Source organism: Mercenaria mercenaria, chromosome 2 (genome assembly GCF_021730395.1).
Source record: "Mercenaria mercenaria strain notata chromosome 2, MADL_Memer_1, whole genome shotgun sequence".
Classification (NCBI taxonomy): Eukaryota; Metazoa; Mollusca; class Bivalvia; order Venerida; family Veneridae; genus Mercenaria; species Mercenaria mercenaria.
This window is the reverse complement of record NC_069362.1, coordinates 35,945,574-35,965,623: the sequence shown is the minus strand read 5'-3', so window position 1 is coordinate 35,965,623 and position 20,050 is coordinate 35,945,574. Positions and strand designations below refer to the sequence as shown.

At 36.8% G+C, this 20,050-nt stretch overlaps 1 protein-coding gene across 3 annotated transcripts in view; it reads left to right on the top strand.

The window, feature by feature from the left end:
• LOC123562109 (E3 ubiquitin-protein ligase SMURF2-like) overlaps positions 1–20,050 on the top strand; it is an 84,293-nt gene that overhangs the window by 19,210 nt on the left and 45,033 nt on the right. For 2 of the 3 annotated variants that reach the window (XM_053535075.1, XM_053535068.1), the window contains exons 2-5: positions 6,262–6,370; positions 6,818–6,951; positions 13,377–13,548; positions 19,409–19,492. In XM_053535075.1, the coding sequence (XP_053391050.1) occupies positions 6,262–6,370; positions 6,818–6,951; positions 13,377–13,548; positions 19,409–19,492 (499 nt within the window). The remainder of the gene's footprint in view (positions 1–6,261; positions 6,371–6,817; positions 6,952–13,376; positions 13,549–19,408; positions 19,493–20,050) is intronic. The other variant, XM_053535081.1, reaches the window with a different exon arrangement.

The window sequence follows — 20,050 nt, the reverse complement described above, 5'->3', positions numbered from 1 at the left end:
GATATTTTTACGATTCGCTGGTAAATTCAGGTCAATCCAGGTAATTTTGCCTGATGTAATTACTCAATTTGGTAAAGTTACCACGCAAAAACCACTCGCCCGATCGGTGGAGTAGTCCATTCGTGCTATCCTGACTTTAACTCGCCAATGCTTATAACTGTAGAATGCCGTACTAAGGCAAAATCAACTTTCGTTTTGTGAATTCGCCGATATGGGTACGATTCTCCTCCCCCCCCCCCCCCCCCCCATTTTTCACTTTTAAGGGTTTTATTTTATTTGCAGACCATGACTGAAAATTGGTTGACCGTCGGTCTACCCAACTTTTGATAGTGGACCTGCCGATATTTTGGTTGCGTTGGTCCAGCGGTCCACCGCTAAGGTCGAGGCCTGCAGTCAGTTAATAAAATTGTTGAAAATTTACTCCCGCCTTTCAATAACAGATGTTGTTCATACAAGTTTTTTTCTACACTGATTCCTTTTGTTCAGTAAACATTGTGTAACAGGCAAAGTTCATAGTTTTGCAGACAGACATAGCTTCGGGCCGTTTTTGCCAATTAGAGATTTTCGGGGCCACAATTAATCTTTTGTTGCAAATGGCTCAAGTGCAACCGACAGCGTGACCCCTGAACAAGTGGTACAAACATGATAATAGGCTGCTCTTCTACGAGACTTGTTTGGTTATATCAATTAACCGTTACAACAGTTGATTTAATAAATACCTACCTTTCATGAAATGATTAGGAACATTGTATTAATACTAAAATAACAAACCACGCCGCGATGAACCACGTTCAGTGCGGCGGCAGTTCGTGACATTGACTAATCTGTCATAAAGCTACATGTAGTATAAATACTATGACGCTCCGCCTACTGCCATACTTCCGCTTGTGGCGGCGAACAGTATTGAAATTCACCGAGATTTTGATTGACAAGGGGCAGAACTTTTGAACTCGATATGCATCAAAGAAAACTTCTCGATTTTCGCTGGTGAAAACCCGGAACCTCGAGGGCTTTTCGCCATGTTGTTTCATGTCGACGGAACCAGGAACGTTCGTTACTATGCGCGCGAGGTCGGGTACAACTAAATTATCCCTATAATCAATAAAGATATGATCAGAATCTCGAATTTCGGCCCATAAAAAAATTGCGGTCGGCGGTAAAAACTTGTGGTCGGTCGGGTTACAGGAAACAAACATATTTTTTTTTTAGGCCTTATGACCACACCCTAATGAAACTTTGTCAGAATGTTAATCTTAATGATCTTAAGGTCAGGTTCCAGTCAGGGTCAGGTTGGGTAAAAAACTAAGTCGCAAGGACAAATCAAAGGTAAAGCTTGTTAACAATCTAGAGGCCACATTTATGACTGTATCATCATGAAACTTGATCAGAATGTTAATTTTTATGATCTTTAGGTCAAGGTCAAATCTAAATCATGTGGGGTCAAAAACTAGGTCACTAGGTCAAATCAAAGGAAAAGCTAGTTATCTGGGGTTAGAATTAGGTCAGGTGAGTGATACAGGGCCTTCAGGGCCCTCTTGTTATCAGAATCATGACTACATATAGGACGACTCACTGTCTTGTAGTTGATACATTTTCATGTATATTGATTGATACATAGTCAAATATGGTGTGAAATTGATTTATGACCATTTTAAATTTAAATATGTGGAATTACTGAGGTAACGTCGTACTTATTGTTGCTGTTTCTTAGACATTAGTTTTCTGATGTAGTTTGTGGCCCAGCTAAGGGGTCAAGGCCGCTGACGTAATAACTTGCTGCACACAGTTCTATGTTTCAAACTGTATTTATTGTCTTGCAGTCTATACCAACTTGTATCTGTCATATCAGGCTGGGCAGTTATAATTATGTCTCAGTCTCAAGACAAGGACAAGGGTTATGTGTCAGAACAATGCTATGTAGCTTTTACTTTGTCCAAGTCCCAAGACAAGGGTTACATGTCAAAACAAGGCTGTATTGCTATAATTACTTCTCAGCCCCATTACCAGGGTTATGTCTCAGGACAAGGCTATGTAGCTATAATTATGTCTCGTCTCAGGACAAGGAATTATGTCTCTGGTTATGTTTCTGGACGATGCTTTCAGGATATGGGTTACGTCTCAGGACATGGCAATGTAGTTGTAATTATGTCTTTGCCTAAAATGCTAATGGCTGTATAGCTATGGTTATTGTCTCAGGACAAGGATAAGGCTTTAAAGCTTGGGTTATGTGACAGAAGAAGGCTATGTAGGTGTGGTCATTGCACAGTACAAGGCTACATAGTTTTTTATGCCGCCTGCATCTACTGATGCGGGAGGCATATAGTGATTGTCCTGTCCGTTCGTCTGTCCGTAGGAGGTTAACCAAATGGGACCGTTTTGTCTCTAAGCATCAATACCCCTAACTAGAATGACTTGGTACTAATGCAGATGTAACCTGTGACCATTCCTCATCTTCAGACATCACCTGACCTCAGTTTGACCTTGACCTTGAACTTGACCTCGTTTTGGATTTAGGTTGCTTTGTATCGACAAGGATGCCACCGGGGACATCAAGCGTTTATTGAACGCAGCTGCATGCATTATGTCTGCATGGCAGCGACAGGACTAGGCTGTAATAGATGTAGATACAAAAAGTTACAATTTATTTTTGGCTTTATTTACCTTCAAAATTAGTGTGTCTAGTTGAATTGTCAGACCAAGGGAGATGTAATTTCCTTTTTAATCAAATTTTCTTTGTTTATTTGGGAACTTGTGATGAAGAACTTGTGATGGAGCTCTTGCTTTTTTGTCTCACAAAAAGTAAGTTCTAGAATTTTTGTCTATTTCATATTCTGTGTGCTTCAGTACATCAGATAGAGACATTTTGTAAATTTTGAAATGAAATGATAGGATCAGGTTTACTGTTTTGTGTAGTTGATAATACATGTTAAAGATGCTATGCACAGATATACTTGTTAGGTGCATGAAATGTGGAAGAGTGCAGCTGGGTGTAGTGAAGAGAGTCTTGTGGTTTACAGTTGATAGGATATAGGCAGACAGATAAAAACATACCCAGATTTAAAATCCCACACAAGCTTAATGTTGGAGTCTTTGACTCATTATACTCTCAAAGTACCTGTCTATAATATTCATTTAAAAAAAACACCTTGTTTTTTAGTAGAAAAAAAAACACACAAAAGTTTTAGTGTGCATTAATATATAATTCTAAGTATCTATAACATGTCTTTGAAATGGTTTTGTGTAACAGAGGTAAAATAGGTTTATGTTGTCTTAACAGGTGAAAAGAGGTAAAATAGATTAGACACATGAACTAGAACTTGCTCTCTGAACCAATATTCAGATGCATTAAAACACATAATATGAAAACATTGTTGAAAAATATGTGAGATTAAAACAGGTTTTATAACAGAGTATTTGAATTGAGCAGTAGTTATGATAAGTTTGTTACATGACTTTCCTGCTGTTAACCTTTTTCTCAACCGCTCCTTGTTATCACCCAAAATTGAGGTACAATCAAGAATTTGCTAAACAAGGAGCAACTAACTTTTCAAGTTGTGAATTAAAGCACATCGTTTTTCAAAGATTTATCAGTGCTATCAATAAATATTGACAATCCATACAAGAACAAGATAGCAATCTCTGGGATCTGTTAAACCATCTGTTATAACAGTCAGACTCCCGATAATGTCCTCGAGGTTCCTGCAAGCAAACAGTGAACATATTTGGTAGGAGACTGTTCTCTCATTATCACTAGATAGTTGATATATTCTGCAGGTTTTTTGTCTCCTTGCTCATGTATTTAGTACAGACTTATTGACTATTCACACTAAGATGTAAATTGGTGACAGTTTGTCTGCACACATTAATCAAATTATTGCTGGCTTTACTGAAATGTGAACCTTTGCTTTAATTATCTAAGTAATTGGATTTTGGTCATAATACACATTGTCCTAGATAGTTTGCCCGATTTGGACTTCAGTCATGGTATATCTCCCCCACTCTAGCTAGACATACTTCTCTGTTTGTTCATTGAATGTTTTAAGAATAACATGTTACGAATTAAGATGATGACTTAATATGCAGAACAATGTTTCACAAATGTTTGCTGTATTGAGATGGTGTTACAGAAGTTTGCTGTATTGAATTGTTGTGCAGAACAATGTGTCACACATATTTGCTGTATTGAGATGATGTGCAGAACACTGTGTCACAAGTGTTTGCTGTATTGAGATGATGTGCAGAACACTGTGTCACAAATGCTTGCTGTATTGAGATGATGTGCAGAACACAGTGTCACAAATGTTTGCTGTTTTGAGATGATGTGCAGAACACTGTGTCACAAATGTTTGCTGTATTGAGATGATGTGCAGAACACTGTGTCACAAGTGTTTGCTGTATTGAGATGATGTGCAGAACACTGTGTCACAAGTGTTTGCTGAATTGAGATGATGTGCAGAACAATGTGTCACAAGTGTTTGCTGTATTGAGATGATGTGCAGAACAATGTGTCACAAGTGTTTGCTGTATTGAGATGATGTGCAGAACACTGTCTCACAAGCACTTGCTGTATTGAGATGATGTGCAGAACAATGTGTCACAAGCGTTTGCTGTATTGTGATGATGTGCAGAACACTGTGTCACAAATGCTTGCTGTATTGAGATGATGTGCAGAACACTGTGTCACAAGCGTTTGCTGTTTTGAGATGATGTGCAGAACACTGTGTCACAAGTGTTTGCTGTATTGAGATGATGTGCAGAACACTGTGTCACAAATGTTTGCTGTATTGAGATGATGTGCAGAACACTGTGTCACAAGTGTTTGCTGTATTGAGATGATGTGCAGAACACTGTGTCACAAATGTTTGCTGTATTGAGATGATGTGCAAAACAGTGCATCACAAATGCTTGTGCAGAACTTTTCATCTATGTCTTTTAAGACACTATGTAAAAAATGCATCCTTCAGTCATGTCCGTACAAGGTCAGTTTTGAAAAACAAACTGTTTCATGCATTCCACTTGTTCTGGTGCAGACTTGAAGCTGAGTCAATGAACACCTTAGTGATTTGGTGAAAACTTCATTTGATATTTTGATTCCACACACACTTTGTTCTAAAGCAGCTTTTGATTTTGGAGTGGTTTTTAAATATCTTTCTGAATAATAAACTGCACAATGCAGTTATTAATTATGTAAGCACATTAATTGGATTACAGCTTTTAGCAAGCACTGGGAGAGGGGAGAAGTTACATGTAGAATCTGACAATTAAATGTGTACTCTCCTAACTTTGTTAAAGGGGGTGTATTAACTGTTATAAAATCATTATTTCATATGAATTTGGCAAACAGATGTTCTATGGTAAGCCTGAACAACTACTCTTGCTGTATTAACACCTATCCTTATTGCTTGCAGTCATACTTTCATCATCAGTTAAAGAGACTCTCCTGTACATGTTTCAGCAGTTTGTTTTAGGTACATGCATATTGTCTTAGCATGAGTAATAAGTTTTCTGTTAATAAATATGCTGGGGAAAATATTTTGTCTACAGAACAATCCTGTTTGATCAGGGTTTCTGATAATTTTTGTTACACCAGTTCAAAAGTCAGTGTAGCTGAATTCTGCACCAGGACTTGCTTGTTCTCTGTAGATCACTCACAACTTCTCCACATGCATCTAAGGTAGAGGACAAATGACTTCAATCTTTATATTCCTTACAGTGGTCCTGTGGAACACTGCTCGCTCGAGGATTGGTAGTTTGAACGCTGACACACTTGAACAAATTCACTATATTCCTGGTCATTCTCATTGTATTTTCAATATTTGGATCACTAACCTTGCGTGTTCTGCTCATTCCCTTATACCTTTTAGTGATGGGTGTACGCTGTAGTTGTTTGCCATATTTAGCTAGTAAGGGCCATTAGGTTTGTTCTTGAATTCATGTTGATCATCTTACTGAGAGTAGATGATATTATTATATCTACTTGTTTTGCCATCTGTAGCCAAGGGGCAGTAAATAAAGGGTTTTATAAAAGTATCTGCAGGAGTTACCTCCATTTATTACAGCTTTGGGACAAATTCAGAATTCTTCTTATAATAGACAATCTTTCTAAAGTTATATGTTGTAAAGGAATAACAGAAATACAATGATGTTAATCAACCATTGTTTGAGTCTAAAATATTGTTGAAAAATCAACAAAACAAGCAAGCAAATAAAATATCAAAATTTTTCCAGTTTTTTAAAACTGAGCAATATTTATATTTTCAGGATTGCCCGATCCATTTGCAAAGATCAGTGTAGATGGTTCAGGACAGTGTCATTCGACAGAAGTTTGTAAGAATACTCTAGACCCAAAATGGAACCAGCATTATGATCTGTAAGTTGTAGTTGTCAGTAATAGTTGAAACACTGATGGACAAAAATCAAAGTGAGATGACATTTGCTTAAACTGATGTAAAACTAAGTAGAAATAGAACTGATAGCTAATAGGACTTTGTTGATAAACTTGGAATGTGCTTGTTGTATTTTGACTCATAAATTATTACTGTGATTTCCTTACTTCACACAGATCTTTCTTGACAGAGTTGCCTCATTTTCTTAGTTTGAATTAATAGGAGAAATTCTATATTAAGTGTGCGTGTGCTTTTTAACCCAAAAGAAATTGTACGTTAACCCAAAAGAAATTGTACTTTTGATAAAAAATTGCACACACAGGCTGTCTGAAGACGGATAAGTCATTTTAGAAAAGGCAACATCTTAGTTAGGGAAGGTTATCTCTAGTAGTATAGAATTCATATCATGTAGATCCATATCTTTATTCCAGGTATATTGGTCAGACAGACTCGGTGACAATAAGCATATGGAATCACAAGAAGATCAACAAGAAGCAGGGTGCAGGATTTCTAGGATGTGTACGCATTATGTCAAATGCCATTACACAGCTCAAAGATACTGGATGTAAGTACAGTATTCAACATATCATGTGCTGTATTTATTTTTGAACCCATTACTTTTCAAGTGGCCAAGTAGAGAATTGAAGAGACTTTTAGAAAAGATTTGTTTTATATAGGTAAAGTATGCTGTGTCTTGCGTTGGTATTGATATAGAAAGGGAAGTAATAAATGTTATGTAAATTAAAATGTAACTTAAGTTATCTCTCTTGAGTAGAAAAATGAAGAAAAAACACGAGTGGGAAACACTGATTGGGAAACAGTATATAAATATAGTAATTAACTTTGTCACAACTTATTTTGACCAAATTGAATTCAAAGTCAAAGTGTGAAGTAATTTTATTCTGTAGTTTTAATGGCTGCCAGCCTAATACAGCAGTAATACTAGCATACTTAATTCCAGCTTTTACTAGGCTAGTGCATTTTTATAAAAGTCAATTACCTTCGTAGCTACTTTGGTATTTGTAGTATTTTGTTTTATATAAAAAAGCTATTTTAAGAAAAATTTATAACATTATGGTACAGATGATAATACTAGACTGGAACTTTATATTGGAATGAAGTGCTCATATATCATTTATGTTTGCAGGCATAAAATTGCCATGCTTTGTTTAAACAAGTTTTTTTTGCTATGGAAAGGTGATTTAATGTCTAAAATGTACAATAAAAGAATTGCATGATGATCATTAGATGGCATTATAGGTTAGTGAGTGGGTTTATGACAAAAAAAAAATAGAAAGCAAGCTAAACTTACCTACTAACCTAAAATAGCAAGATACTTAACCTGTAAATTCTGATGTAAACTGCATAAATAGCCCATTTTCATTTAATTTAGAGAAATTATTTCATTACCGTTCTGCTAGTTAGGTGTTGAAACATAATCTGTCCAGTCTCAGCCTTGTACACATTTATAGAACAAATGAATTGTAAGTAATGTGGCAGGATAGTTTAATATAACCTAATGTTTTGAGATCATGTCAAATGATTGTAAATACTGTACAGTGATAAATGAGAGAACAGCATGCAGTAGATTTAACCAGGCAGAAACATAGACAACCTGCCAATGGATTTTCTGTTTTTTCTGTTATTTATTAGGGTTAATATAAGTATAACTTCTTAAAGAAATGTAAACTCTCACATTTCTTTTAATAACGAGATATAAAGGAGTTTTCAAGAGTTTGTTTGCCAGGTATACCTGTAGATAGAAAGAACATTATAGAAGATTATGATGATAATAAAATTATAATGGTTTAGAATTTCCCACATTATTAGGACAATAACAAATTGCTCTAACTGAATGAATAACAATGAGGGACAGCAGGAATGAGAAACCTAGCACTAGCCAGCTTTCATATCCATGCTATCCTGAGGGTTGAGAAAACACATGTTTTACACAGGCAGACATGTAAGGTAATTTTTCTTGCGGATCATTACAAAAGTTTGTAAATTTGTGTGAGCAGTTAATTATGTTGTAATGTGTGCGTGTAGCATGTCTTTTCCCTAGAGAAAAGATGAGGTGACTTACTTCCGGACTACTGGTATATCCTTGTCAGCTCCCCTACCTGCTAGGTAGGAAAGTAAGGGTGATACTGCAGTTGCTTTTGCCTTTGAAGTTGCAAGGGAACCTTTGTTTCATGATTTATCAAGTGTCTGGAAGAATAGACTGCGGTTGTTAGCTTATCCCAGTGTGTATGGGTAGATTATATATCAAACACTATCAATACATTATTTATTCATCAAGGATTTGCCTGGTATCGGAAGTGATGTAACAGCAAAGTCCAAAAAGTGCAGCAAGGCTGAACAGTGTGAAACAACTCTTTTTATTAGTTCACCTGAGCAGAAAGTGCTCAAGGTGAGCTATTGTGACTGGTCATTGTCCAGCATGCGTTGTGCGTCAACATTTGCCTTGTTAACACAAGAGGCCACAGTTGTGACCGAATTTTTATGAAACTTGGTCAGAATGTTTGTCTTGATGATTTCAGGTCAAGTTCAAAACTGTCATGTGGGGTCAAAAACTAGGTCAGTAGGCCAGATCAAAGGCAAATCATGTTAACTCTCTAGAGTCCACAGTTTAAGTTTGAAACTCATGAGAATTGGTTTTGTCTTGATGACCTCTAGGTCAAGTTCGAATCTCTTGTTGCTGTTAAGTACTTGTATATTAAAATAACGATATACTGATGAGGGTCAATAATCATTTTCAAGGGCTGAATAATTTTAGTTATTGACCAAAGTTACTTATTATTACATGACTCCTTTAAATTGCTGGTCAATAGTTAGAGCCATATGATAGAACTGTATTCAACACAGTCATGTGTACTGGGTAAGTAAGTCAATTAAAAATGCGAAAATAAAACTGCAGAAACTTATTTATCATATAATAAAAAACTTACTGAATGGCTTTCTGGACAATGGTCAAAACTATTTACCTGAGGTCCTAACTTTTATGCCCCTGGCATCTACTGATGCGGTAGGCATATAGTGATTGTCCTGTCCGTCCGTCTGTCCGTCCGTCCGTATGAGGTTAACTAAATGGGACCTTTTCGTCTAGCATCAATACCCCTAACTAGAATGACTTGATACTAATGCAGATGTAACCTGTGACCATTCCTCATCTTCAGACATCACCTGACCTCAATTTGACCTTGACCTTGAACTTGACCTCGTTTTGGACTTAGGTTGCTTTGTATCGAAAAAGATGCCACCAGGGGCATCAAGCATTTATTGAATGCAGCTCCTTGTTTATTATATGGTAAGGCATTCAGTATATGTATAATAGAAGTTTTGAACTTCAGACTTCAAAGGAAATTAAGGGAAAAAATTATATGGCTTCTTTTAAGTACAGTGAAACACCGCTCGCTCGAGGTCGCAAGGGGATGAGCAAAATGCTCGAGTTATCCATGGTTTCGAGCCACCCAAACATTGACCAACATACGAAGAAAATTGAAGTTTAGATTGTAAATGGCACATGTAAAGAAACAGCTAAGATATTTTTTTTATTTGAAATACTGTGTAATTGAATTCGCAATTTTCTTCTCCAAATTAAGATCTCATAATTATCGTCTCAATTTTATGAAAAAGCTATCTTATTTCCTTTTTTTGCATGCAAACAACTGTTGATTAAAATATTAAGAACTCATAATTATCTTCTCGATCCCACAGAAAAAAGTAATAATTAATAACAATTTTGATCAATAAAATTTTTCTTCCACCTTTCATCAATAATTAATCTCATTATCAGATCATATATACCGGCAAACAAACATTTAAGATAGTCGGGGAATAGACCATGCAATTCTCACGACGTGCGAAAATTTTAAATTAACCAATACATTCTGACCGCCGAAGGTGTGAAAAATTTTGATACCTCTGCTCGAGTTTGCCATAAGCAACAAAGAGTAAATTAATACACAGGGACCAGGTGTCATGCTCGAGCGATCGAGTTATCGATGCTCGGCCCAGCCATGGTAATTTCACATAGAAAATAGAAGGAAATCGGCCGGGACCACATGAATTGCTCGAGCGAGCCCGGGTGCTCGAGTCATCGATGCTCGAGCGAGCGGTGTTTCACTGTATGTGCTAGATATCTCTGGCATCCCATCCCCCCCACCACAGACCTCGACAGACCTGGGAATATTGATCAAGGGCAATTACACATACTGATGTTTATTAATATTTTGATATCTGCATGAGAATAAAGTGGTTGAGAATGGTGAACCATGATTAATTGGATTATTTCATATTTTTTGTCAGACAATTAACTAGATAATCCTCGCCCACTTAGATTGTGGTTTGTCTTTGATAGTTAATTCATGTCATGTTAGGCTGCAATTAATAATGGTTGATATAAGAAACCTTTATTTATTTATGCTGGCTGGCTAGGAGATATTTAAAAAGTAATGCAATACACACTGCTTTTGATTTTTAACAAAGATAATGAAATTTTAGCCATACATTAAAACTGTTAAAATAGCTTTCATTTGCATCTCATAATAATGTCACGCTGTTATGATAACCGAGATGTACAATAAATGATGATGGTTATGTGGGTAGAAATTTCAGCAGTATTAATATGATGATGTTAATGTCAGGATGAAATTGCCTTAGATTAATATTAGCCTGCTCACTTAATGAGATTTTTTAACTTTATAGAAAAATTGCTATCATATGCAGTAAGTTGAAATGGTTTGTATAAAAACTATAAGGTATAAACTATAGATACATAATTATCATGATAAAGACATGTGTACAAATTAGTCTTGGCCTTCTGGCTAAAAATACTAGGCCAGACTCTATGTTACTGCTGTATCTTTATATAACCTTACCTATCATAAAAGCAGCTTACAGTCAACAGATTTTCTCTAACCCTTACCCTGCTAAATTTCTTTAATGAACTTGTCCATCTTTCAATTTGGACAGTACCATTAATTGTTAAAAAGGGTGCAAACCAAAAAGATACTGACTGAATGGCGACCTCTGCAGGTCTTGGTCAGACTGCATGGATGCGCAGGCTGATCATGATCTACACTGGTTGCAAAGGCAGAATAAATCGTTTTCCAGCATTATAAGGGCTAAACATTATGAGCAGTCTTGTGAATAAACCATGCAGGTTTAACCTGCTTCCTTCAACCTGCTTTCTTGAATGTTCCAAAAGTTGAGCTCTGTTATACAAGCAGACTTTACACTGAAAAAATGTGAATTTTAACATTAATATCAGTCCTTTTGATTTTCATTAAGACAAATAAATATATTATTTTCAATATTTAGAAATGATGTAAATTAATAAAACTGCAACAAATGATTAAAATATTAATTAAACCAGCTAAAAATAGATCAGTGTTAGACAATCATTAAATTATTTGGAGCATGATAAAGCAAGTTTTACATTTGAGCCGTGCCATGAGAAAACCAACAAAATAATGGATCCAGACCAGCCTGCACATCCGTGAAGTCTGGTCAGGATCCATGCTGTTCGCTTTCAAGCCTATTGCAATTAGAGAAACTGTAAGCGAACAGCATGGATCCTGACCAGACTGCGCTGATGCGCGGGCTGGTCTAGATCCATGCTGGTCACAAAGCCATTATGTTGGTTTTCTCATGGTGCGGCTCATTTATAAGTACAACTAACATTGACACCTTTCATGTTAAAATATTTCGTTAAGGAAATGCTGACAATATGTCTGTTTTGATTGGCACGCCTGTCAATAGAATAAAAAGAATGCATTTTACAGGCAGTATAGATGTCAATATAAGAATTTCTTTGATTAGTGCATAGGTCAAATTAAGAAGTACAGTTTTATTAATAGCATTTAATATGAATAAAATATGCAGACTTAATTTGTTAAAGTAATTAGTATCAGTATTAAAGAGGTGCACTTCCATTAGAAAAATGAAAAATCAAGATTTTGATGCTGGACGATGTCTGGTCAAAAGCAGAATTTTATTAATGGATGTTGGAATAAAATTATTAAAAAGACTTAATTTGGTTGGGACAAAAATAATGCTTAAACATCACAGAAAAGAATCTTTATTCACATCATACTTGTAAAGTATATAAATTAAAAATAGTCACCATGACCATTGAGAATTATATAGCTTTATGATGGCTAATTATGTTAAAACTAAAAATGCCAAAAATGTAATCAAAACATGACTTACTATTGTAAGGTAATAAGCATCTGTTAATTAACAGTATAACTAATTTGTTTAACAATTAATACAGTTGTCATATTTGACTGTAAGGGGTTAAAGTAGTGTTGACAGTTGATTGAGTGATGAATTACCTTGGCAAGGGTATCACCACTGTGTTTTACATGTTGATAAACTACAGTGTTTACCTGTGTCTGCAGTCATTCATATAACTTGTTAACTTTCAACATCTGTATTTACACTGATACTCTAATAACTGTAACTGCTGGAAAAATAGTGTAAAACAGACTTTTTCGTAGATGGATTAAAGACTTTATTGAAACTTAAGCAGTAATTTTACTTTATAAATTGTAAATGAAAACCTTGTTTAAATAACATATTTCATTTGAAATTATAAAGCATGTAATTTTAGATAGAGACTTTAAAAGTGGGAAATTAAGTTAAAGAGGGTGCTATTACTGTGACTGTTGTTTTGTAAAATGGGGAAAACTAAGTAGCATGTAAATGTCATAGTGAATTATGGGTAAATTGTTAGAGACAATATGCAATCCTGTGAAATGTTGATTAAAATGTCACTATCAGTGATGTGGTAAAATACAAACACTAGCAGTAGCTGTGGATTACAGAACCTGTTTATAGAATAGTGAAATATCTCGAGGATTTGAAGGAAATAATTGTTATTCACTGTGGAAGGGGATAAAAGCAATCGCAAGATGTCTGTCTGTGTGTCATTGCCAACTCGTGTTCAGCGTGCTCAGACCCCGCAACGTAAACTTTCTGTTACAGTTCAGCGCCTTGACCTGCAGCGTAACAATGCAGACGATCCCGAACCTGTGCGGGGACAGATCGTGATCAGCTTGATTTCACGTGACCGTGGTAACTCAGGGATAGGACCTGCCGTGACAAACTCGACACAGATTAACACCATTCCTAATGATGTTCACGAACTTCCTGACGGGTAAGTCAAATATGCAATCTGACTAAAGTACTTGATCTTCTAAACGAAGATCTGAGAACGACCCATTCACATTCGTCTTCTGTATATTTTGGATTTCCATTATTGCTATTTTTATGTTATCCAATCAGACGACTTGTTCGATTGTCAGAGGATAAGAAAAATATGCGGTTATTCCAGGACTCGAACCCGGGACCCCTCGCTTACAAAGCAAGTGGCCTACCGACTGAGCTAACCAGCTATCTGATACATTACGACATAAGAATTGTAAATATGAAAAGTCAATGCTACATGTAGATTTGCAAGATGTTGTAAGCCAGGCTCTGATTGGCTAGCGAAAGAGCCGTCAGAACGAGGCAATGAATAGGTCGTTTTCAGATCCTATGCGTAGCGTAATATAGGAGATGTACTTTAGTCAGATTGGTCAAATATGTATAATACTCTCATCAGTAGACTAACTAGCACAAGGCAGAGGTAATTATATGAGCCGCACCATGAGAAAACCAACATAGTGTATTTGCGACAGTCTTGTCAGGATCCATGCTGTTCGCTTTCAAAGCCTATTGCAATTAGAGAAACCGTTGACGAACAGCATGGATCCTGACCAGACTGTGCGGATCCGCAGGCTGGTCTGGATCCATGCTGGTCGCAAATGCACTATGTTGGTTTTCTCATGGTGTGGCTCATATAGACTACCAGTTGCAATTTTAGTACATGTGATATTGTTCTCCGTAATGGTTCGACAAAATTTAAGTTAGATAACATCTCTGTTACATGTGGGAAAGTTGTTGTTCACTTACAGAGAACAGGTAATGCTGGGACCAAGTCCTCAAACTCTGGTCTGTTACATGATTACCATACTGAACAGACAAATTGTTGAATAAAATCCCAATTTCTTATGTTTTTCAACTTGATTCTTTGATTTTTGTTCTGGATTAAAACACATATTTCTATATTCACTATAATTATATAAAATGACATAAAGGTTTTAGTTTTGTCCAAAACAGCTTTTTCTTGGGGATGAATATTCATGGTTCCTGAATTTTGAAGTTAAATATAATGAGAATTCTATTAGCTTCTTTTGCAGATTAACAATAAGTCCCCCATAAATATTAATAATTAATAATGCAAATTCTTACGCCATGTTTCTAAGTGAAGATGATTGATGTTCCAGAAGTATTCATGATATAATTATAGAATGTTTTTAACAGCTAATTCAGTTTTCTCTGCGTTGATACAATATAGTACAGACTATTTTGTTGCATATAGTAGATGGTGTAGTTAAGGCCCGGTCACACCGCCCGAACTTTGTTGGAGCGTTCCTTCAACGGTAGGGAGAGGGAGCGGAATTTAGACAACGCTTGTCACCGCGCACAAAATGGGAAAAAAATCGAAAACACGGGCGTTGCCTTAGAGGTGCACTGCTGAAGCCGGCGTTGCTTTAGCGTTGGTTTAACAGTAGCGAACGTTGGTTTAGCGGTGACGCGAGCGTTGATAGAGCGGCGTTCCGCGCATGCGTGCGTTGGCTCGGCGGGGTTTTAAAGTTGGTTTAGCGGCATACCGCTTTTGACTACAACACCATTCCAGCAATCCCGTGTCCGCTCGTAAAATGCTTACAACAGCTCCACCAAAGTTTGTGCAACGTTTAATCACCGCCCGGGCAAAGCTGGCGAAGCAGCGGTGGTCCAGCGTTCAAGATTTCTGCGTTGGCCTAGCGGACCCAAGCGTCCACGAACTTGTGTCTAGCGGTGCCAAACTTGACTGGGCGTTGTTAGAGCGGTGGTGAACTTTGCCGGAGCGGAAAATTGCCCGCTCCTCACCGCTCGCAATATTTTGTGCAGCTCAAAACTTTCGGAGTGGTAGGAGGGACCATCAGCGGTGGCCCAGCGTATACGGCGAGGCCAACTTCTGTTAAACGGTGGTGAACAGTAACGAGAGGTGATGAATTTTTTTCACCGCTCCAGGAACGCTCCAACAAAGTTCGGTTGGTGTGACCGGGCCTTTATAGTGGAAAGTTCATTGACTTCTACACTTTGTAAACATTTTTATAAACATTTAAGATGAAAGATTAGTGCTACAGACATACAGTATTTCCAAAAGAAAATGTTATTAATAGTGTTTTGTACCTCCCCATCAGTTATCTTTGAACTCAAGGTCCTCCAAATTTATAACTCATATTGGACGTTATTACACTCCGTTGTTTTATATATCTTACAAGTGGAATGGCTATCAAATCAGGTTGAATGTTTGAAGAATTGTATTAAATTTCCAAAACTGGTCAACAGAACAAGTTAAATGAAATACAAAATTTTATAAAATTGTTTAACTGTATGAATACTACTGTCAGAGGAATTCCTGAAGTAGAAGGTTAGCGCTTTTTTATAGCACCATGACAGCACTTGGTTCTCTGCCATACCACAATGGGAAAACAAATATTTTTGTTGCCTGATTTTATGTTAATCTGGAATAGACTCAAAATGTCAGAAGAGAAAAAATCCTGTTACTACAAGTTGATGGTTGTAAAATTGTGTTAATGTTCTACACAAATTACCAAGAATGTGTCTGTAAATCAGCTTGTTATTCTCCCACCCCTCCCCCTCGAAGAGGAGGGAGTATATGAGCCGTGCCATGAGAAAACCAACATAGTGGGTATGCGACCAGCATGGATCCAGACCAGCCTGCGCATCCGCGCAGTCTGGTCAGGCTCCATGCTGTTCGCTTTTAAAGCCTATTGGAATTGGAGAAACTATTAGCGAACAGCATGGAGCCTGACCAGACTGCGCGGATGCGCAGGCTGGTCTGGATCCATGCTGGTCGCATACCCACTATGTTGGTTTTCCCGTGGCACGGCTCATTTGATTGTATCGCTCATGTTGGTCTATCAGTGCACACTCGGGTTAATCTGAACAATAACTAGAGAATGCTTTGGTCTGCAGAAGCCAGTTGATTGTGGTCAGTAGATGACACCAATTGTTTCTAGGACCTGAAGGTCAAGGTCACTAACCATGAGACTGAAACCAGTTAGTTTCTGACCAATAAGTAGAGAACCCTTGAGCCTAAAATTGTTAGACTTCATGGGATGATTATATGTGGTCACTAGATGACTGCTATCGCTTCAGTAGGTCAAAGGTAAAAGTCACAGTCACTTCAAGACCGTAAATAGTTTTCTGTCAGTTACTACAAAGAGCTTTTGTCTTTCATAGGATCAGTATTCAGGGCTTGTTCTACCTGCCCTACAAGCCAAATATCAGCCCTGTTCCCAGTGCCAGTTAGGCTCCCTTGCAGACATTACCTAATCCAAACAAAGAATTTCCAATTTTAAATGAAATTTTGATTATCCAAAAAAAACCCAAAAAAACCTAGTCACTGGAAATGGCCATTTACTATTTTGGGTAAAGTCTGTTTGAACCCCAAAATTTTAAGCCATTTACTACTTTGGGTAACATCTGTTTGAACGACGACAAAAATTTCTTGAATGGTATATTGGATATTTTTGTAAGTAAAAGCCTTTCAAAACACATCTCTTATGGTTCTGTCTGATATTAACCTTTACCCTGCTAAATTTCTAAAATGGACTGGTCCATTGTTCAATATGGGCAATACCATTTATTTATTGAAGGAGTGTTTGCTGAAAAATTACTGACTGAATAGCGAACAGTGCAGACCATGATCAGCCTGCACGGATGTGCAGGCTGATCTTGGTCTGCACTGGTCGCAAAGGCAGAAATATTCGCCGCCAGCAGGCTAAAGGTTAATATGTTTCCAGCGCATCCAACAACTTTGTGTTTTGTATGAGATATAAAAATGTTAACAAGATGCTATCTTATCTGACAATCTATAGTAGATGGTTGAGGGTATAAAAAATAATGTCATGATGTGTTTGTCATCTGAAGCTCATTATAAATAAGAAGGTACTGTTGTTGGTTATGTAATAAGCTGAGATGAATATAGGTTTTATCCAGTCATGTCGTGTTTTTAGAACTCACTCAGTATAATTATAATGTGGTACATCTTAAATAATACTAAAGAAACATGATACTGAAATACCATCTGCCTAGGCAGTCTGTTCAGTTACACAGAAGTACACAGAAATTCTTGTAAGAAGACCACAAAAATTTGAACCAATTTTTGCAGCATTCATGTTTACCTTTGGACTAAGGTGGACAGCAGGTTGCTATCATTTTTATGCCCCCGAAGGGAGGCATATTAGTTTTCAACTGTCCGTCCGTTCGTTCGTCACAATGTTCACTTTTTGCATGAAGGCACTTTACTCGCGAACCACTGCACCCAGGACCTTCAAACTTCACTCTTCAATAGTACTTATTGAGTACACAACCCCTATTGACTTCAGGGTCACCAGGTCAAAGGTCAAGGTGCTGCGGGCATTTGTCACCATTAGTGACAGCTCTGTTTTCCCTTTGTTTAATTTGCTCTTTCTTTACATGTTACAGACAAAGCCACTTCTGTTATTGTCCGCTATACTTGAAACATCATTATTATTACACTAGTATAAAAGGGAAAGTATGACATGGCTGACATGGCGTTATTTAACTCCTGTGATAAAATGGTTGCTTGTCAGATTTCATTATTTTGACATCTTCAGGACTAGCATTTCATGACTTTCTTGATTAAAAGAATGTGGACAGATGCAGAGAGAGAAAATATATCTTACCCAAAAATTGTTCAGAGACTTCTTCCTAAACAGTATGCCTTTTGAATTTTTATCTGTCAGATAAAGACTTGAAAACAAAAAATCTGTTCATAGCTTGAATTTCTACATTCTTGTAGAGGGTGGTAATTGACAGTGCATGATTCCGATAAAAATCTATTTCTAGAAATTTTAATCTATTTATAGGTTGAAGAAGTATGAAATAATCTGATAAACTAGATTAAAAGTTGAGATATTAAATGAAGCCTAATAGTGTTGGTGATAAAAAAAATTTATCCTTGAGACTGCAATGCTTTCAGGATTGTGGCTGGTTTTGTTTGGAGTAATCAAATTACAGCTTTTATGATACTGTTAGTTTAGTGTCACATTCCTTGTTGGCAACAGTCGTTTTAGAAGCCATCTCTCTACTGAATATTTATTATGAGGCAGAATTGGTCCAAACTTTAACAATTGACCACATTTTGTTGGGACGTCATTATGTAAGAATATATATTTAGTTGCACAGTTTTATGTTTTATCTATAACTCTAAATTAGACCAGGGCAGGGTCATAGCTGGTCCAAACCCAAAGTACCTGTGCGTATTACATCTGTGACAGTCTTAAATAAAGTATTACATTTTTGCATTGTCATGTATAGGGTGTTCATAATAACATGAACTATAAACTACCGTGAAATATGATAATGGCTTTGTTCATATGTTTTGCATGCAAATATAAACCGCAATGGTCTGTGGGTGTATGATAAACCACTTCATATCGAAAATAGTGTTCTTCTTTAAGATTTAGACTGCATTAATACACTGGTAATTTTGTTTCAATTCATATTGTTTGCATAAATTATGTTATGGCACCTTTCAAAGTTCTCAACTAAAGTTATTTATGGTTTGTTCATTCAACATGCAAGCAAAAGCACAGCCTTGTGAAATCAAACATGTTTAAATAGAACACTGCAATATCTGTTGCATTATTTCCTGAGTATATGCAATTAATACTTTTCCATGAGAGCCCTTCCATGAGAGCCCTGTGACCATATAGGAGAAAGTTGGTATAAAATGCTGTGTAGGGGAGCTGCAGTAAGGTTATATACATCCATGGCTGTAGAAGTAGCAGATTTGGAAGAAGAAGAATAAAAATAATCTGTTTTCAAGAACGATGAAAAATCATTGTACAATAAAAGTTTGATATGTTTTCCAGGTGGGAGGAGAGGAGAACAGCCAATGGAAGAGTCCATTATGTAAACCACCTCACCCGTACCACACAATGGGAACCTCCCACCAGGTTGGAATCTTTATAATATAGAGATTGTATCTGTCACACTTATTTATTCATACAAATTTATATATATATATATATATATATATAGGAAGTATTATTGTCCCCTTCCTTTTTCAAAGAAATAAAAAGGGACATGGAAGTTGATTGGTTTGTCCGTCAGTAACACTTGGTGTACAGTCCACAACTTCATCCATGAAAGGATTTTGAAATTGCTCGGCACAAATGATCCCCATTTAAAGACGATGTGTCATGCGCAAGACCCAGACCCCTGGCTCCAAGCACACTTGAAGGTCAGAAGGTTAACATGTTTTTAGCTCGACTATTCAAAGAATAGTTAGAGCTGTTGGACTCACTCTTGTGTTGGCGTCCGCGTCCCGATTTGGTTAAGTTTTTGTATGTATGCTGGTATCTCAGTACCCACTTACGGGAATGGATTGAAACTTCACACATTTATTCACTGTGATAAACTGACTTACATTGCACAGGTTCCATAACTCTATTTTGCTTTTTTACAAAATTATGCCCCTTTTTCGAATTAGTTCTTGGTTAAGTTTTTAGCTC